A 16,286-nucleotide genomic window follows, 5' to 3' on the forward strand; every position below is an offset into this window, starting at 1 on the left:
AGGTGAAGCAGCACTTTATCTCCATTTCACTCTATCTAGTCTATTGCGTTCGCTGCTCACAATGTGGTCTCCTCTGCACTGGCGAAGTGAAACTGGGTGACCACTTCGCAGAACACCTACATTCTGCCCGCACATAAGACCCTGAGCTTCCAGCTGCCTGCCACTTTAACATGCCACCCTGTCCCCCAGCCAACATTTCTGTCTCAGGCTTGCTGCAGTGCTCCAACAAAGATCAGTGCAGGCTGGAAGAACAACATCTCATTTTCTGTTTGGAGACCTTGCAGCATTCCAGACTCAACATCAAGTTCAATAACTTCTGGGCTTGACCTTTCCTATGTACCAGCCCCCAACCTCCACACCAGGCCTTGTTCTCACATAGTCTGCCATTACACACTATCTATTGTTAGCCAATAACAGTCTCCATTAATAGCTATTCACCCTCCTAGCCAGATCATTATCCACTCCTTTGTCTGTACAATTGTTCTTCTCTCTCTTTAGGCTCTATCCCCACTCATCATTTACTCCTTACGCCCTCCCACCACCCTATCTTCTACATAAAAACTGACATTTTCAGAGCTACCATCAGTTCTGAGGAAGGGTCACCAGACCTAAAGCATTAACTCTCATTTCTCTTCACAGATGCTGCCAGACCTGCTGAGCTTTTCCAGTGATTTCTGTTTCTGTTTTTGATTTACAGTATCCATAATTCTTTTATCTATATTCACTCTAATTGGATTGGTGGGTGCATTGCTCATTCTGAGTTGTGTTATGCAGTCCAGGAAGGATCAAGAGGTATGGGAAAGTGAAACAGAACATAGAACATAGAACATAAAAAAATACAGCGCAGTACAGGCCCTTTAGCCCTCGATGTTGCGCCGATCCAAGCCCACCTAACCTACAGTAGTCCACTTTCCTCCATATGCCTATTCAATGCCCGTTTAAATGCCCATAAAGAGGGAGAGTCCACCACTGCTACTGGCAGGGCATTCCATGAACTCACGACTCGCTGAGTAAAGAATCTACCCCTAACGTCTGTCCTATACCTACCGCCCTTTAATTTAAAGCTATGCCCTCTTGCAATAGCTGACTCCATACGTGGAAAAAGGTTCTAATGGTCAACCCTATCTAAACCCCTAATCATGTACACTTCTATCAAGTCACCCCTAAACCTTCTTTTCTCCAATGAAAACAGCCCCAAGTGCCTCAGCCTTTCCTCATATGATCTTCCTACCATACCAGGCAACATCCTGGTAAACCTCCTCTGCACCCGTTCCAGTGCCTCCACATCCTTCCTATAGTATGGCGACCAAAACCGCACACAATACTCCAGATGCGGCCGCATCAGAGTTTTATACAACTGCAACATGACCTCAAGACTCCGGAACTCAATTCCTCTACCAATAAAAGCCAGACTCAATTCCTCTACCAATAAAAGCCAGTACGCCATATGCCTTCTTCACAGCACTATTTACCTGGGTGGCAACTTTCAGAGATCTGTGTACATGGACAACAAGATCCATCTGTTCATCAACACCACCAAGTATCCGACCATTAGCCCGGTATCCCATCTTCTTGTTACTCTTACCAAAGTGAATCACTTCACAATTACCTACATTGAACTCCATTTGCCACTTTTCTGCCCAGCTCTGCAGCTTATCTATATCCCGCTGTAACCTGCCACATCCTTCCTCACTGTCAACAACTCCACCGACATTCATATCATCCGCAAACTTGCTCACCCAACCTTTTAGCCCCTCCTCCAGGTCATTTATAAAAATGACAAACAGCAATGGTCCCAAAACAGATCCTTGTGGAACACTGCCAGTAACTGCACTCCAAGATGAACCTTTACCATCAACTACTACCCTCTGTCTTCTTCCAGCCAGCCAATTCCTAATCCAAACCTCCAACTCACCCTCAATGCCATACCTCCGTATTTTTTGCAGTAGCCTACCATGGGGAACCTTATCAAATACCTTACTAAAATCCATATACACCACATCTACCGCCTCATCCACCTCCTTAGTCACCTTCTCAAAGAACTCAATAAGGTTTGTGAGGCACGACCTGCCCTTCACAAAACCATGCTGACTATCCTTGATCACATTATTCCTATCCAGATGTTCATAAATCCTATCCCTTACAATTCTCTCTAAGACTTTGCCCACAACAGAAGTGAGACTCACCGGCCTATAGTTACTAGGGTTATCCCTACTTCCCTTCTTGAACAAGGGAACCACATTTGCTATCCTCCAGTCTTCTGGCACTATTCCTGTAGACAATGAAGACATAAAAATCAAGGCCAATGGCTCTGCAATCTCCTCCCTATCTTCCCAGAGAATCCTAGGATAAATGCCATCAGGCCCAGGGGACTTATCTATATTCAGCCTTTCCAGAATTTCCAACACCTCTTCCCTACATACCTCAAAGCCATCCATTCTAATTAATTGTGACGCAATATTCACATCGGCAACAATGTCCTGTTCCTGAGTGAATACTGACGAAAAGTATTCATTTAGTGTGTCCCCAATCTCTTCAGCCTCCACACGCAACTTCCCACGACTATCCTTGACTGGACCTATTCCTACCCTAGTCATTCTTTTATTCCTGACATACCTATAGAAAGCCTTTGGTTTTCCCTAATCCTATCAACCAAGGACTTTTCATGTCCCCTCCTTGCTGCTCTTAGCTCTCTCTTTAGATCCTTCCTGGCTACCTTATAATTCTCAATCGCCCCAATTGAACCTTCATGCCTCATCTTTACATAGGCTGCCCTCTTCCCTTTAACAAGGGATTCCAATTCCTTATTAAACCACGGCTCCCTCAAACGACCCTTTCCTCCCTGCCTGACAGGTACATACTTATCAAGGACACTCGATAGATGCTCCTAGAACAAGCTCCACATATCGATTGTGCCCTTCCCTTGAAGCCTACTTTTCCAAGCTACGCATCCTAAGTCATGCCTCACCGCATCATAATTTCCCTGCCCCCAGCTATAACTCTTGCCCTGCAGTGCACACTTATCCCTCTCCATCACTAAAGTAAAAGTCACTGAATTGTGGCCACTGTCCCCAAAGTGCTCACCTACCTCCAATTCTAACACCTGGCCTGGTTCATTACCCAGAACCAAATCCAGTATGGCCTCACCTCTTGTTGGCCTGTCTACATATTGTGTCAGGAAACTCTCTTGCACACATTGGACAAACACCAACCCATCTAACGTACTCGAGCTATAGCTTTCCCAGTCAATATCTGGAAAGTTAAAGTCCCCCATAACAACTACCCTATTACTTTCACTCTTCTCCTGAATCATCCTCGCAATCCTTTCTTTTGTGTGTCTAGGACTGTTAGGAGGCCTGTAGAAAACTCCTAACAGGGTGACCTCACCTTTCCTATTTCTAACCTCAGCCCAAACTACCTCAGATGGAGAGTCTTCATCCATCGTCCTTCCCACTGCTGTAATACTATCTTTGACAAGCAATGCCACACCTCCCCCTATTTTACCCCCACCTCTGACCCTACTAAAACATTTAAATGTTGGAACCTGCAACAGCCAATCCTGTCCCTGTTCTACCCATGTCTCCGTAATAGCCACAACATCGAACTCCCAGGTACCAACCCACGCTGCAAGTTCACCTACCTTATTTCGTATACTTCTCGCATTGAAGTATACACACTTCAAGCCACCTTCCTGTTTACAGGCACCCTCCTTTGAGATTGATGCCATGTTCCTAACCTCCCTACACTCCAGGTCCTGCACCCTAAAGCCACAGTCTAGGTTCTCATGCCCCTGCAGAGTTAGTTTAAACCTCCCCCCAAGGATACTGGTGCCCCTCAGGTTCAGGTGTAGACCATCCTGTTTATAGAGGTCCCACCTTCCCCAGAAAGAACCCCAGTTATCCAAAAACTGGAATCCCTCCCTCCTGCACCATCCCTGTAGCCACGCATTTAACTGCTCTCTCTCCCTATTCCTTGACTCTCTATCACGTAGCAATGGTAACAAGCCAGAGACGACAACTCTGTTTGTTCTAACTCTGAGCTTCCAACCTAGCTCCCTGAAAGCCTGCCTAACATGCTCATCACTCTTCCTACCTATGTCATTGGTGCCAATGTGGACCACGACTTCGGGCTGCTCCCCCTCCCCCTTAAGGACCCGGAAAACACAATCAGAGACGTCACGTAACCTTGCATCTGGGAGGCAACATACCAAACGTGAGTCTCTCTCGCCCCCCATGAAATGGGAAGGTTGAGAAACTGGTTTTATGGAACTGGGTCCCAAGCCCCGTGTGCCTGGTGCAAGATAAATCCAGCCACCCAACAGTGTTCGAAACAATCACTCTTCACATCATAGAATCTTGAATCGCTACAGTGTGGAAACAGGCTATTTGGCCCATCGCATCCACACCAACCCTCTGAAGAGCATTCCACCCAAACCCAACCCCCCTACGCTATTCCTGTAACCCTGCATTCTCCATGGCTAATCGACTTAGCCTGCACAACCCTGGACACTATGAGCAATTTCCCATGGCCAATCCATCTGACCTGCACATTCTTCAACTGTGGGAGGGAATCGGAGCACCCAGATGAAACCCACACAGACACTGGGGAGAACATGCAAACACCACACAGGCATTCGCCTGAGGGTGGAATCAAACCCTCACTAATAGTTGTAAATAGTGTAAATCATTCACAAATGTTCACTAGTTTGCACTGGCATAGTTTCAATCCTCAACTGTCAAAAGCATCCAGAACTCTGTCCTGATATTTATATAAGCACCAGGAGGGGCAGATAATAAAGATTCCATGACATCACATGAAAAAGAACAAGTGTTCTCCTGGTGTGGAGCCTTACATTTCCTTTCTCAATTACTGCTGCTAAAAACAGACTAACGGCTTACTCATTGCATTCATGGCATCTTGCTGTGTCCAAAACGGCTGCTGTAACAGCTGTTCTTCTGAATGACCTTGATCTGTTCCTGTGGTACATAACAATCACTAAGTTCGTGGCCATTGTATCAGTGTTGAGCAGTACCCTTACCTGATCTAGCTTTGGTAACGCAATCCGAATGAGCAGATTTCCGGAGCTGTTGCTTTCTGCTTCTTGGCTCACTCCCCCACCACTATCCGTAGCGTGGCCAATGTCCTGCTCTTGCTGTGACAGAGGGAAAGAAACAATTCTTATTCTGATAGAATTGATTTCCTCAAGAGTGTGAACTCCCTTCAGTATTTCCATGGACAATTTACTGGCCCTTCCTCCTAGTTCCTGTTGCATGATATCTAGAACAGATCCTATAGCCACAAAGTAAGCCAGTTAATACATGCATCGCACTTTATGAAAACAATGCCCTGTTGGTTTCACAGCTGGTTATCTATTTCCCTTGAAATAAAGTCCCTCCAATGATGCCCAATTTTCTACCTAATACCAAAGTTTAATGTTTCAAAAGTAGCAAGATTGTCACAAATCGTCACAAGGTCAATAAAAAGTATTGAGCATTAATCTTCAGGAGTATGAACTTCAACAGTTGTAGAGGAAACCTCACTATCTTGTTCACAAACACAGCTTTGGGTGAGCAATATAGCCTTGCTAGCAAGTCCCAAATCCAGAGAGAAATTTTCAATAAAAACATGTTAGCAACAAAGGAAGCAAGGGACAACAAGATTAATGTAAGACTCCGGTCTCTCTCTCAGTCTGTAATAAACATCTCTAACTGCAGTGAACTCCAATGGATCTTTTGGCAAAATTTCATTCCAGAAATGAATCTCCCATTTCCTCCTAATGGCACTGACTCGTGCTAAAGTACAAAGGATAACATAACACATAGCACAGAAACAGAGCACTCCCTTTAACTTTAATCACTCCTAGTTGGGTTCTACATGGACCTGCTTCTGAAACCTCCTGATTTAATCTTGGCTCTAATTGTCTCTCTGAAATAACTCCACAGAGGCTAGTATCCCATCACCAAGTCATCTTTTATTTACACGGGCACAATACATGGACTCTGACCAGCCAGCTCAGAGTCAGTCCCTCGAGTGAGGAGACTCACTGGGACTCCTGTGTATATCTGTGTGCCAGGGCTCCCTGATTGGCCCAGGTTAACAGCCCCAATCAGGGGCTGTACTGATAAAGGGCTCCTGCCCGAAACGTTAATTTTCCTGCTCCTTGAATGCTGCCTGACCTGCTGTGCTTTTCCAGCACCATTCTAATCTTGACTCATACTCAGATCAACCTGCCAACCTAATTCCAATCACTACACTCCCCTTCCTGCTCCTCCTCAAATACAATGCTTCACCTGAAATTTCCTTTCACAGTCCCACCACTCTCTGGGTAAACAGGTTTATCCTCAATTCTTTGTCAGACTTATCAGTGACTATATTATGGAACAGAACAGTGGGTGACCTTAAGGTACTGGTCCTTTGCAGGTATTCCAAGAAGGACAAAAAGAAACTAAGCCAAAAACAGGACTCCTCAGATTTTGGAGGAGACAGATGTTGTGATGAATGAAAACAAAACAGGATTGTGTAGTTCGGGTGGATTCTGCAAATGAAAACCAGGTCAAACACAACACATTGAAAGAGTAGGTGAAGAAGGCCAGTAAATGAGAATAGAAAGACAGTCAACATAAAAGGAAATCCAAAAATTTTCTATTAATAATTTGATAGTAAGTGGGCAGTGAGAGATGGAATGACTCCCATAAGGAACAAATGGATAGTAAATATTTAGAGGTGTAAGGTAATTCTGGAACACTTAATGATGTCATGGTGTTGGTGTTTGCTAAGGGAGAGGAATCTGAAAACAATATTGAAGATAAAAGGAGAAAGTAGAGGTCATGGACAATGTGACAATTGGAAGGGAGGAGGTAGCCGATAGGCTAAGCTTAGTGGTAGATAGGTCCCTTAACTTGCATCTTGTGTTCTAAAGGAAGTGGGTGGCAAATATAGAGGAAGGGATTCCCTTAATTTTTCCAGCTTCTCTAAATATGGAGGCGATGCCAGAGGTTCAGAGATTGTGGATGTAACACCTTTATTCAAGAAAGTGTGGATGGACAGTCTGAGTAACTATAGGCTAGTTGGTTTCAAGTCAGTCATTGGTAAGGTTTTGGTATCTTTAATCAGGGGAAAAAGTAACAGGAAAGTGTTCAATTCATTAAGGATAGCCAGCATAAACACTTAAATTCAGCAAACTGAATTTCTTCATGAAGAAACAGAAGATTGCTGGAGGGAATCTGTGGGTGAGATTTATATGGATTTTAAGAAACAGATTGACAAAGTGCCACAGAAAAGGCTGGTTAACAAAACGGAGATTTGTAGAACAGAAGGGCCAGTACGCAGTTGGACAAAAATCAGTTCAAGGTCAGAAAGGAGCTGTACATGGTTGTTTATCAGACAGCAATGTGACAGTCTGTAAGACTGCTTTTTCTTTGCAATATATAACTGGCTTGGACATTAGAACATGAAGTACAATTCCAACATTTTCCATGGGTATCAAACCTGGAGGAGTGGCAAAAAGTGAACCAGCAGAATGAGCAGACAAGTGGGAGACAAAATTTAACATGAAGAAATGCAAAATCCTGCAATTTGGCAATTGGGATGGGGAGGGGCAAGATTGACTTAATATCATATTTCTAAACAATATTCAGAATGAGGGGGACATGGGGATGCGTAAAGGCATTGATCTTTCTTGTGTTCTATACTTCGACACAGAATTACCACTCTTGTCCTGGATTGATAAGTAGTGTATGTTCAATTTACTTGAAAATTTAAAACAGGTTTACTTAATTGATAAAATGCTAAATCACAGTTACAGAACAACTGATGCATGCATCCTCAGTCTAATATGATGCTTCTTGGACTCTTCATGGCTGCTGGAAACGTGGTGTCATCCTGTCCTGTGGCTGGTTAACAAAGTCAGCTCCTAAAGCAGTTCTGCTCTTAAAGTAATAAAACAACACTAAAGTTGGAAGCACAAACTGAGACTCAGTTGGCAAAATATATAGGAACTCGAGTTTCATAAACGATGACACGGAGTACAAAAACAGGGAAGTTATGCTGAACCTTATGCTAACCTTCAGTTAGCCCTCAAATAGTGAACATTGTTCTGTTCACTACACTTTAGAAAAATGGGTAAGTTCTTAACAGATTGCAGAGGAGATTTGCCAGAATCTTCTGACCAGGGCCTTACTAACAAGGGTGATGCTGCTGTTGTCTGGCAGACTGACCTCTACATTGCAGAGGCTGACGGCCAGCTCTCAGACACCTCCTCCTATCTCCCTCTGGACCATGGTCCCACCATGGAACATCAGGCTATAATGTCTACTACAGTAACTAACTTCATTTCATCTGGTGATCTCCTTCTCACTGCCTCCAAGCTCATAGTCTTCCAACTCCGCACTGGTCCTTCCCACAATCCACAAGCAGATCCATTGTTTCTGTCTGCTCCTGCCCCACAGAACCCATTTCTTCCCATCTTGACCCAATTTTTTTCTCACTTCATCCAGTGCCTTCCCACTTACACCCGTGATTCCTCTGAGGCATTACACCAATTTTAGAAATTCAAGTTTGCGGGCTCTAGTCAACTCTTCTTTCTAATGGACAGGCAAACCCTTTACATGTCCATCCCACACCAGAATGGTCTCAGGGCTCTCTACTTCGTCCTGAAAAAAAAGTCTGATTTGACCCCATCCGCCATTAGCCTCTCCCCACCTGGCCAAGCTCATTCTCATCCCGAACAACTTCTTTTTTAACTCCTCTCACTTTCTTCAGATCAGAAGAGTTGCCATGGGTATCTGCAAGGGCCTTAGTTATGCCTGTCCTTCGTGAGGTATGTGGAACATTCCTTTTTCCACTCCTATTCCAGCCCCCACCCACAACTGTTTCTCTGCTATACCAATGACATCATCAGTGCTGCTTCCTTTTCCAGTTCGAAACTGGAAAAGTTTATTAATTTCGCTTTCAATTTCCACCCCACCCTCACTTTCATCTGGTCTATCTCTGACTCCCCCATTCCCTTCCTTGACATCTGTTTCCAATTCTGGGGATAAGCTGCCCACCAATATCTACTGTAAACCCACTGACTCTCATAGTTACCTTGATCATACATCCTCACATCCTGCTTCCTGTAAAGACCCTATTCCTTTCTCCCAGTTCCTCTGTCTCCATCATATCTGTTCTGATGATGCCAACTTCAACATGGGAGCCTCTGAACTGTCCAACCTCTTCCTCAACCGAGGATTCCCTAGCACTGTTATTGACAGGGCCTTTAGCTGGGTCCAACCCATCTCCTGCACTTCTGCCCTCACCTCCCCTCTTCCCTCCTACAACAGCAATATGGTCTCCTTTGTCCTCACCTTCCATCTCATCAGCATCCACACCCTGAGGATCATTAGCTGCCATTTCTACCACCTCCAACAGGATGCCACCAATAGACACAGGATGTTGCCAGTAATGGAAGGTTTGAGTTATAAGGAAAGGTTGAGACATTTTTCACTGGAATACAGGAGGTTGAGAGGTGACCTTAAATAGATTTATAAAATAATAGTGGGTATAGTTAAGGTGAATGGCATGTCTTTTCCCTAAGGCTGGAGATTTCAAGACAAGGGGGCATATTTTTGAGGTGAGAGCAGAAAGATTTTAAAAAGACATGAGAGGTCATTTTTTTTTTTACAAAGCAAGTGATTTGTGTGGGGAATGAAATTCCAGAAGTGGTGGATGAGGGTACAGTTACAACATTTAAAAGACATTTAGGTAGTACATGAATAAGAAATGTTTGGAGGGATATAGGCCAAGCACAGGCAGGTGGGACTAGCTTAGTTTGGGATTATGGTCGGCATGATTTGGTTGCACCAAAGGGTCCGTTTCTGTGCTGTATGACTCTATATTCCTCCCCTTCCTTGTCCGCCTTCCGTAGGGACCGTTCCCTCTGAGACACCCTGGTCCACTCCTCATTAACTACCAATACGCACCCACCCCACAGCACCTTCCCCTGCAATCTCTGCCCATTTATCTCCTCCTTCCTCGGTATCCAAAAGTCCAAACATACCTTCCAGATGAAGCAGCACTTTACCTGCACTTCACGCAATTTAGTCTACTGCATTCACTGCTCACAGTGCGGTCTCCTCTACATTGGGGAAACAAAGCATGTACAGGGTGAATGCTTCACAGAACACCTATGCTCTGCCCGCAAAAATGACCCCGAGCTTCCCGTTGCCTGCCACTTTAACACACCACCTGTTCCCCGGCCAACACCTCTGTCTCAGGCTCACTGCAGTGCTCCAGCAAAGCTCAGCTTGGAAGAACAACACCTCATTTTCCACTTGGAAACTCTACAGCTTTCTGGACCCAATATCAAGTTTATCAATTTTAAGGCTTACCTTCTCCCACGTCCTTACCCCATACCCCACACACCGGGACTTGTTACACATGGTCTCCTACTAAACACAACCCATTGTTAGCCATTAATAGTCTCCATTAGTAGCCATTCATTCTCCTAGGCTGACCGTTATCCATTTCTTTGTCTGTCTGTCCATCTATTCTTCTCTCTCTTTGAGCTCTATCTCCATGTATCATTTATTCCTTACACCTTCTCACCAGCCCATTTTCTGCATAATAAACAACTTTTTCCTTGCTACCATCAGTTCTGAGGAAGGGTCACTAAACCAGAAACGTTAACCCTGATTTCTGTCCACAGATGCTGCCAGACCTGCTGAGTGTTAAAAAGAATCAGTCCAGGGATGGTGAGGTTTCATTACAAGGCTACAGTGGGAAGGATGGATTTGTTGTCCTTGGAGCAAGGATGAAATATGGGAGATTTGATAGGGGTGCATATAATTATCACAGGTTTACATAAAGTAGACAAGAAAAGCCCATCCCATTAGTCAATGGTAAAACATAAGAAAATAAGATGCAGGAGCAGAAATTAGGCCATTCAGCCCATCAAGTCTGGTCTGCCATTCAATCATGGCTGATGTTTCTCAACCCCATTCTCCTGCTTTCTCCCCATAACTCTTGATTCCCTTGATACTCAAGAACTTATTTATCGCAGTCTTAAATATACTCAATTACCTGGCCTCCACAATGAATTCCACAGATTCACCACTCCGTGGCTGAAGAAGTTTCTCCTTATCTCTGTTCTAAAAGTCTTCCCCATTTGCTGGGGTTATGTGAAGAATATTTTTACACAGTGAGTTGTAACAACCTGGAAATCACTGCCCATGAGGGTGGTAGAAACAAAAGGGCAGCACGGTGGCTCAGTGGTTAGCACTGCTGTCTCATAGCACCAGGGTCTCAAGTTCGATCCCAGCCTTGGGTGATTGTTTCTGTGGAGTTTGCACATTCTCCCCGTGTCTGCTTGGGTTTCTTCCGGGTGCTCCGGTTTCCTCCCACAATCCAAAGATGTGCAGGTCAGGTGAATTGGTCATGCTAAATTGCCCACTAGTGTTAGTGTTAATGGTTCTGGGTGGGTTACTCCCTGGAGGGTCAGTGCGAACTGGTTGGGCCGAAGGGCTGGTTTCCACACTGTAAGGAATCTAATCTAATCACATAAGGAAGTTTAATAAGCACTTAAAAGAGGTAAACAATCAGTGACATGGGGCTATAAGATCCAGATCTAGATCTGTCTAGATCCAGCCTGCAGGTTCACTACCGTTTCCAATGCTGTGTCATTATTTTGGCATGTTGACTTTGTGCAAGTTGCTATCATTTTCAACAGTGCAGTGAAAGGGGAAGTCCAGCAAACATGGAGCTCATAAATAACATGGGCAGAGAGGAAGGCACATAGTGACAGAGGCAGAATCAAAAACATATGCACACATTTCAGAGAGTGAAATGCAGAAAGAGGAAAAGGAAGAAACACAAACAGACAGACAAGAGGCCGCACAGAAAATGATACAAAAAGATAGAGATAAGCACATACAGGCAAGCACAGAGAGAGAGTGAGTGAGAAACACAAACACTGGGAGTGTGAAATTGGTACAAATGGAGAGAGAGAGACATGAAGAAACAAAAAGATAGACAGATATATTTATACAGAGTACCCACAGCTACAGAGACAGAGAGCGAGAGAGATACAGACAGAAAAAGACTAAGCCACAAGCACAAATATAGATATACACATGATATATACAAAATCATACACTTAAGGTTCAGTCTTTGTTCTCCAAATTAGCATGAGACATATATCTAATTTGCCTTACGGTTAGCCCTTAACTATGAAACTCCAGATATAATCATAACACTGTTTTCTACTGTCTTTCAGCCTACCTGGTTCACAATTTGTCTCCTTTCTGCCATAGCTTCTGGAGCTGTTTGCTTTGGTATATACTCAAAACCTTTTTTTGTATGAGCAAGTGAAAATGAAAGTAATTTGAAAGGGTTATAATACACTTCCTTTAGGTTTCAGTTTAAATAAAAATCACAAGTTGAACTTTCAGTTTCAAGGAGCAAAGCAAGTTGAAAATGATCACTGGGGCATTAACATTTCATGATTTTTCTCTCATTAGTGTACCTTGGACAGTGGCCCAAGGAAGTACATGCAATTAGAATGAACTTGGTAATTGTAGCATTCAATTTGCTCCCCAACTCTGCCTACTCCATTCTGTTTCTTTTAAAAGAGCCCCTACCCTCCAATGCCTATAGAGGGCACTATCCTGCCAGAAGTGTCATTTTTCAGATGACCAATTAATCCTGATTGCCTTCTTAGTTGGCAATAAAAGACCTTACTCTATTTGCAGAGGGGACCAGGAATTTTCTTCCATGTCCTGACCAATAGGCATAATTAGAAGTGATTACCTTAACATTTATCTGTGGAAGCTTACTACGATGAAGCTGATGTGAATTAATCTGCCAATAAAACACCCAGGAGCTCTAGTTTTGCTTTCTGAAAGAAAGGTTAACTGTAGTCTTATTATGGTGGATGAAGAGTAGATTAAGAACAGAACAGGGTAAATAGAGATAGAAATGACTGAGTATTGTGTAAAACAAGTGTCACAGTCATGGAAAGCAAACTGGTTTAGCAAGCCCAATGGATCTGTGCTTTGCTTACACAACAATAAAAGCAATGTACTCCCAATGCTGGAAATCTGAAATGGCAGCAAGGTCACTAGACCTGTAATCCAGAGGCTCAAGTGAACAACCCAGAGATACGGGTTCAACAGCAGCTAGTGGAATTTGGAATATTGTATGTAGTTTTGGTCCCCATATCTCAGGAAGGATGTACTGGCCTGGAGCGTGTTCAGAGGAGGTTCACGAGAATGGTCCCAGGAATGAAAAGCTTAACACATGAGGAACATTGAAGACTCTGGGTCTATATGCGATGGATTTCGAAGGATGAGGAGCGATCTAATTGAAACACACAGAATACTGAATGGCCTGGACAGACTAGGTGTTGGCAAGGTGTTTCCATTGGTAGGAGAGACTTGGACCTGAGGGCACATATTAAGACTAAAGGAAAGACCTATTTGAACAGAGATAAGGAGTAACTTCAGCCAGAGAGTGGTGAATCTGTGGAATTCATTGCCATAGAAGGCTGTGGAGACCAGGTCATTGAGTATATTTAAGACTGAGATAGATAGGTTCTTGAGTATCAAGGGGATCAAGGGTTACAGGGAGAAAGCAGGAGAATGGGATTGAATGGTGAAGCAGATTCAATGGGCTTAATTTCTGCTCCTATTTCTTATGGTCTTATGAAATAAAAAATCTGGAATTAAAAAAAGCTTAGTATCTGTACTGGTGACCATTGCAACTACTTTCAGTCATTGTAAAATCCTATCTGGTTAGGGAAGGAAATCTGCTGTCTGTCCCCATCTGGCCTACATGTGACTCACATCCAAAGCAACATGGTTGACTCCTAACTGCCCTCTGAAACGGCTGAGCAAACCAGTCAGTTCCAGGACAATAATTGATGGGCAATAAACCCTGACGCTGCCAGCAACGGCCACATCCAATGCAACAATGAAAATAATGCTGGCAACACTCAGCGGGTCTGACCGGATCTGTGGAGTAAGAAACCGAGTTAACATCGGAAATGATAACTCTATCTTCCACCCACAGATCCTACTAGATCTGCTGATCTAGTGTTTCAGTGTTTCTTTTTATTTATTTACCTGCTCCCTTTTGGGAATGCAGCGATCATCATCAACAAGTTACATTTACATAGTGCCTTTGATGTAATAGAACATCACAGAGTGTCATTAAAAGAAATGTTACACTTCACTAACTATTGAAGTATTAAGGTATGGAAGAAAATAACATCAAGGGACATGATGCTAGGACAAGAAAATTGTGTGGAAATAGATGATCAGCCATGTTCCTTTGAATTGAGGCCTTAGGAGGCTGAATGGCCCACATCAGCTCCTATTCCTTATGTTCTTATCACTCAGAGAGGTGCATTCTGAGGATTCTCTCAATGCAGCGAGAGATAAAGAGGGAAATAAATTAAGGAAGGGAATTTGTCAACAAAGGGCCAAGGCAGCTGTGAAGATAGGGCATTACGAGTGGAGTGATGAAAATCAGACACGTGCAGTGGGCTAGAAATGTGATAGTGTAGGCATCTCTGAGGAATGTAGGGCCCGTGTAAGGAATGTGTGTGCTACATTTTGGCAAAGTGTCTTTTTGGTTGTATTGTAGAAGGGTTTCTCTCCTCGAGGCCTAACATGTTTTCCTGCACTATCATCTCAAAAATGCCCTTCCTCCGCCTGTCTTGTCCATCAAGATGGTGCCGAAACTGGGCGACTCTTTGTGAGCACATTTCTTACAACCATTCTGCACTTAGAAACCTCATCTACATCTGCAAAACTTCCTTGTATGCCTCGTTCTGTCTAAGCACCCTGTGATTTATATGTCCTTGTACATTACAATCTGCTTTTACTGCTCGCAAAGAAAAACCTTTTTATCTATTTAGGTACATGCGACAACAATAAATCAAACCAAATCAAATCAAATCAAAATCAAGGACAACCTGGATCTACCACACACCATAGCTGTAAGAACTCTTCCTATCAGGATATCTCAGTCTAGACTGTCACCCCTGGTGTCTGCACCAACTTTGAATCCAGGCTATACATCTGATCAACCACTAGCAATCTGGAGTTGTCCTTACATAAAAACATAGAGAACAGAGTAGAACTAGGCTATTTGGCCCTACAAACTGTTCTGCTGCTCAATTAGATCATTCAACTCAGTCCTCTGTTTCTGCTTTCTTCCCATACTCATTGACCGCTTTAGCCCAACGAACTGTATCCAACACCTTGAAAAACTACAGTTCACTGTCAATGTATTGCCACAAAAGCCAAAAACAAGTGCTTCTCACTACATGGAGGTGGCATGGCTGAAACTTCTTGCACATGCAACTATACATTCCTACCTCAATCGCTGTTTATGAACAATGCCTGGTTGTAATTCACCAGCTTGTAGCCACCCCATTTCTTTAGCCTTCCCAAACTCTATTCTCCTCCTTCTCCAATGCTCACTGCACCCCAGCATCTTCGCATTGTTTAATGTGAGGGGATCACATAAAGGGAAGTCCTCAAATGATCATTAACTTCTGTTTGCAAATATCAAAATGAGGCTGCATTTCTTTCCCAGACTGTAAACAAGTCGCTTGCATGTTGAACAACAAGTCAGTGATTAATCACTGCCCTCATCTCTTATCCACTAGAATTCCGGCTGGCTTATAGTGCTCAGAGCCACGGCATTCTGTCATCCATAAGACGATGTTCTTCTTGCTCTATGTCCTCATCCTCCTCTTCCTTGGAAGATGGTTCCTACTCTCCCAATTCATTAGCCTCCATCACATCCCCTCTTTGCCTGCTCCTATTGTAAGGCATGTTGGCTCAGTGTAGTGGTTAGCACTGCTGCCTCACAGAATCAGGGAGCTGGGTTTGATTCCAGCCTTGAGTGATTGTGTAGAATTTGCATGTTCTCCCCAAATCTGTGTGGGTTTCCTCTGGGTGCTCTAGTTTCCTCCCACAGTCCAGAGATATGTACTGGCCATGCTAAATTGCCCCATAATGTGTGGGTCACGTGGATTGGCCAAGGGAAATGCAGGTTATGGGGAAGAATGGACTGTATTGTGTCTACACTCTGCCCAGTCAGGAAGTTATATAAGGGAGTGATCAGCAACGCGTTGCAGTGGATAGCCCTTGTCCCTCAGTAACCAGTCAGGCATCCAGACCCTGGAAAGCAGCCGGAAAACAAACGTTGTCAAATATGTCGGATTTGCGGCAGTTACTGGGATACCGGCACCAATCCGTAAGAAGTGGAGCAGAGGTGATCACAGATCAATTACACGGTGA

At 43.8% G+C, this 16,286-nt stretch overlaps 1 protein-coding gene across 2 annotated transcripts in view; it reads right to left on the bottom strand.

Moving 5' to 3' along the window:
* The window catches only part of LOC132816154 (NEDD8 ultimate buster 1-like), a 64,183-nt gene extending 51,856 nt beyond the window's left edge, over positions 1-12,327 (bottom strand). Inside the window, exons 1-2 of one of the 2 annotated variants that reach the window (XM_060825626.1) lie at positions 12,256-12,327; positions 5,039-5,152 (exon numbers count right to left, since the gene is read on the bottom strand). In XM_060825626.1, coding sequence (XP_060681609.1) covers positions 5,039-5,152; positions 12,256-12,285 — 144 coding nt within the window. In that variant the 5' untranslated portion in view covers positions 12,286-12,327. Of the gene's footprint in view, positions 1-5,038; positions 5,153-12,255 lie in introns of those variants that run through there. The other variant, XM_060825627.1, reaches the window with a different exon arrangement.
* Positions 12,328-16,286: the final 3,959 nt, after the last annotated feature.

The sequence above is a fragment of the Hemiscyllium ocellatum genome, chromosome 5 (assembly GCF_020745735.1).
Source record: "Hemiscyllium ocellatum isolate sHemOce1 chromosome 5, sHemOce1.pat.X.cur, whole genome shotgun sequence".
NCBI classification, from domain to species: domain Eukaryota; kingdom Metazoa; phylum Chordata; class Chondrichthyes; order Orectolobiformes; family Hemiscylliidae; genus Hemiscyllium; species Hemiscyllium ocellatum.